The 3,091-nt window shown below is 38.8% G+C and overlaps 1 protein-coding gene across 1 annotated transcript in view; it reads left to right on the top strand.

Moving 5' to 3' along the window:
* The window catches only part of QSER1 (glutamine and serine rich 1), a 59,607-nt gene that overhangs the window by 48,746 nt on the left and 7,770 nt on the right, over positions 1 to 3,091 (top strand). The window contains exon 10 of the mRNA XM_011965572.1: positions 884 to 1,036. Coding sequence (XP_011820962.1) covers positions 884 to 1,036 — 153 coding nt within the window. The remainder of the gene's footprint in view (positions 1 to 883; positions 1,037 to 3,091) is intronic.

The raw sequence follows: 3,091 nt of genomic DNA, 5'->3' as shown, positions 1-3,091 counted from the left end.
CAGTGACGTGATATTGGCTCATTGCAACCTCTGCCTCCCAAGTTCAAGTGATTCTCTTACCTCAGCCTCCTGAGTAGTTGGGATTACAGGTGTGCACCACCACACCCAGCTAATTTTTGTGTTTTTAGTAGAGACAAGGTTTTGCCATGTTGGTCAGGCTGGTCTCGAACTCTTGGCCTCAAGTTATTTGCCCACCTTGGCCTCCCAAAGTGCTGGGATTACAGACATGGGCCACCTTGCCTGGCCACCAGTGCCTTTTAAAGGATGGAGTGGAATTGGTTTTACCACATGACCACTGTCAAAAAACCCATCATACTCTGTTTTAGGATCTTATCTTACAGGTACTTGTCTCGCATACAAAATAAGCAAGAGAAGAGTGAAGTCAGGGAAGCACTACAGTGCTGCTTCTCCTCTGTCCTCATCTTCACCAGAGGCAGATGACTTCTTTGTAGCAAGGTCCAGCCACATTTCACGGGGCGAGCAGTGGTTTAAGTGGTAGGGCTTTACTGAAACATATATGTGTCTCTTTCTCCTGCCTTGAAGCCAGAGGCATTACTAGAAATTAGACATTACTAGGATTCCCAGTGTGGTGTGCTGTTGCTTAAATAAGCAGGTCATAGAGTTGGCTCAGATTCAAGGGATGGGGAAATAGATTACATATCCAATAGGAAGAGCTGCAAAGAACTTGTGACCATGTTTAAACCCCAGCCTGTGTATGTATATGTATGCATATGTGTATATATTTACCACATCCCATCAGTACCCACACACCTCTCTGCAGATAGGTGTTTGTGTGCACACACACTTCTAAATTTTAGATAGCTAGAAGTAGTTTAGGTTAGTTTTCTTCTGGTGTCAGTTATTTTACTTCATTGTTTTCCAGAATGCTTTGGAAAGTTTTCCTGAACTAACAATAATTACTCGAGACTCTAAAGCAAAGAGTGGAGGAACTGCTATTTCTAAAATCAAAATGAATGGCAAAGCTTATAATAAGAAAACTCTAAGGACCTCTAAAACAACCGCTAAATCTGCACAAGTAAGTGTAATTGATTATTAATGCAACTGTACCTTTTCCAATTGTTACTATAATTCCTACTTAAAACATTGAAACAAGCAAATATTTTACTATGTTGTCATTAAGTGTGAAGGTTTTTCAGGTAGGTATAAGCAGCACTGGCCTAAGGAAGAGGGATGCATGGTTGTTTATTTTTTTTCTATAGCACAGTATCAGGCATATAATATGTGCTTACAAATTTCTTAAATTGACTAATATGGAATAAATTATCTCACGTTTGTGTTGATATATTCGTAGGTAGTTTTTTATTTTCTTAATTGCATATATTATGTACAAAATGTTATGTTTTGAAATGTGTATACATTGTGAGATGTCCAATTCGAACTCATTAACATATGCATTACCTGTATTATAGGTATATTTTTAATTGGGTATGCATGCACATAGATAAGTGAGTGTGCACAACACATTCCATAAAAAGATGAAATGTTTATTTCATATCTGCAAAGTCATTAAAATTGGAATTTGCTCATCTTTAAACATAGTATAAATTGTTATAACCTTTTCAGAAAACAGTTTGGCAACATATCAGCTTCACAGCAAAAATGTATTCAGGGCTAAGCACAATGGCTCAAGCCTATAATCCCAGCACTTTGGGAGGCTGAGGCAGGAGGATCACTTGAGTCCAGGTGTTCAAGACCAGCCTTGGCAACAAAGCAAGACCCCATGTACCCTGCGGGGAGAAAAAAAAATTAGCCAGGCATGGTGCCGTGCACCTGTAGTCCTAGCTACTTGAGAAGCTGAGTGGGAAGATCGCTTGAGCTCAGGGAATTGAGACTGCAGTGAGCTGTGATCACATCCCTGCACTCCAGCCTGGGTGACAGAATGAGACACTGTCTCTTATACACATCTAGATGTGTATAAGAGACAGGTGTTGGCCAGGCTGGTCTTGAACTCCGGGCTTCAAGTGATCTGCCCGCCTCTGCCTCCTAAAGTGCTGGGATTACAGGTGTAATCCATGCCCAGCCTTAGCAATTTGCATTTCAAAGCCAAATTACATAATATTAAGAGTTATAATGATTTGAAGTAAAATATTACAAATAGTAGATGAAGAAAGGTTTTTCTGTTCTTTAGAAATAATTAGTGTGCTTTCCTATGTTGATCTTGGTGATGTTAGGAGTCCTGAAGCCTTTTCAAGGTAATGATGTTCTGCCTTTTTCTGAAATCTGCGTACTTCGGATCATCTTAGGCATCTTGTGGTCACTGGAAAGATTTAAATTTTCTTCTTTCATCTCCACTGACTTAGTGTGTGTTGTTTCCAAATTTAGAATGTTTAGACTTTAAATTCTATTTGTTGCAAATAGTAATTCTGGATCCAAAAATTGTCAAGGTGCATGTTTTAAATGGAAAACACCAGAGTACATGATAAGAGCACAAATAATCTGAGAAAGGAACAAAGCTAGAATATGATGGTAGCTCACTCTGGTAGAAAATGCCAAAAGTGTTATTGTTTCTATCAAATGAAATTGAGTTCCTTAATACACTTATACTAAGAAAAATTTAGGTTGCCTGTTTTTAAAAAGGTACCATTTTCAGGGCCCTAATACCAGGTGCTTGGAAACAACAGATGAGTTTGGAGAAGAGTGGCCTTAAAGGTTGTAACTGTTCATAAAACGTGCTTATCGAATGAGGACTGCATTCTGAATCATAAATATTATAGGAGAACGTCAACATTTTTAGTGTCAAAATAATAAATGATGGTAGGAGCTTGATTTAATTTTTATAAAGTCATAATCGAACTAGTTAAATGTCACTACAAGTATCATTCAGTTATTGTTTGTAGCTTTTCAGTCAGGCAGGATGATTTGCCAAGTAGGTAAGGGCATAAATAGGCCAGTGGCTTATTTATTTATTTATTTAGAGACAGAGTCTCTCTCTGTCACCCTGACTGGAGTGCAGTGACGTGATATTGGCTCATTGCAACCTCTGCCTCCCAAGTTCAAGTGATTCTCTTACCTCAGCCTCCTGAGTAGTTGGGATTACAGGTGTGCACCACCACACCCAGCTAATTTTTGT

The sequence above is a fragment of the Mandrillus leucophaeus genome, unplaced genomic scaffold (assembly GCF_000951045.1).
Source record: "Mandrillus leucophaeus isolate KB7577 unplaced genomic scaffold, Mleu.le_1.0 Scaffold73, whole genome shotgun sequence".
Classification (NCBI taxonomy): domain Eukaryota; kingdom Metazoa; phylum Chordata; class Mammalia; order Primates; family Cercopithecidae; genus Mandrillus; species Mandrillus leucophaeus.
This window is presented reverse-complemented; position numbering and strand designations above follow the sequence as displayed.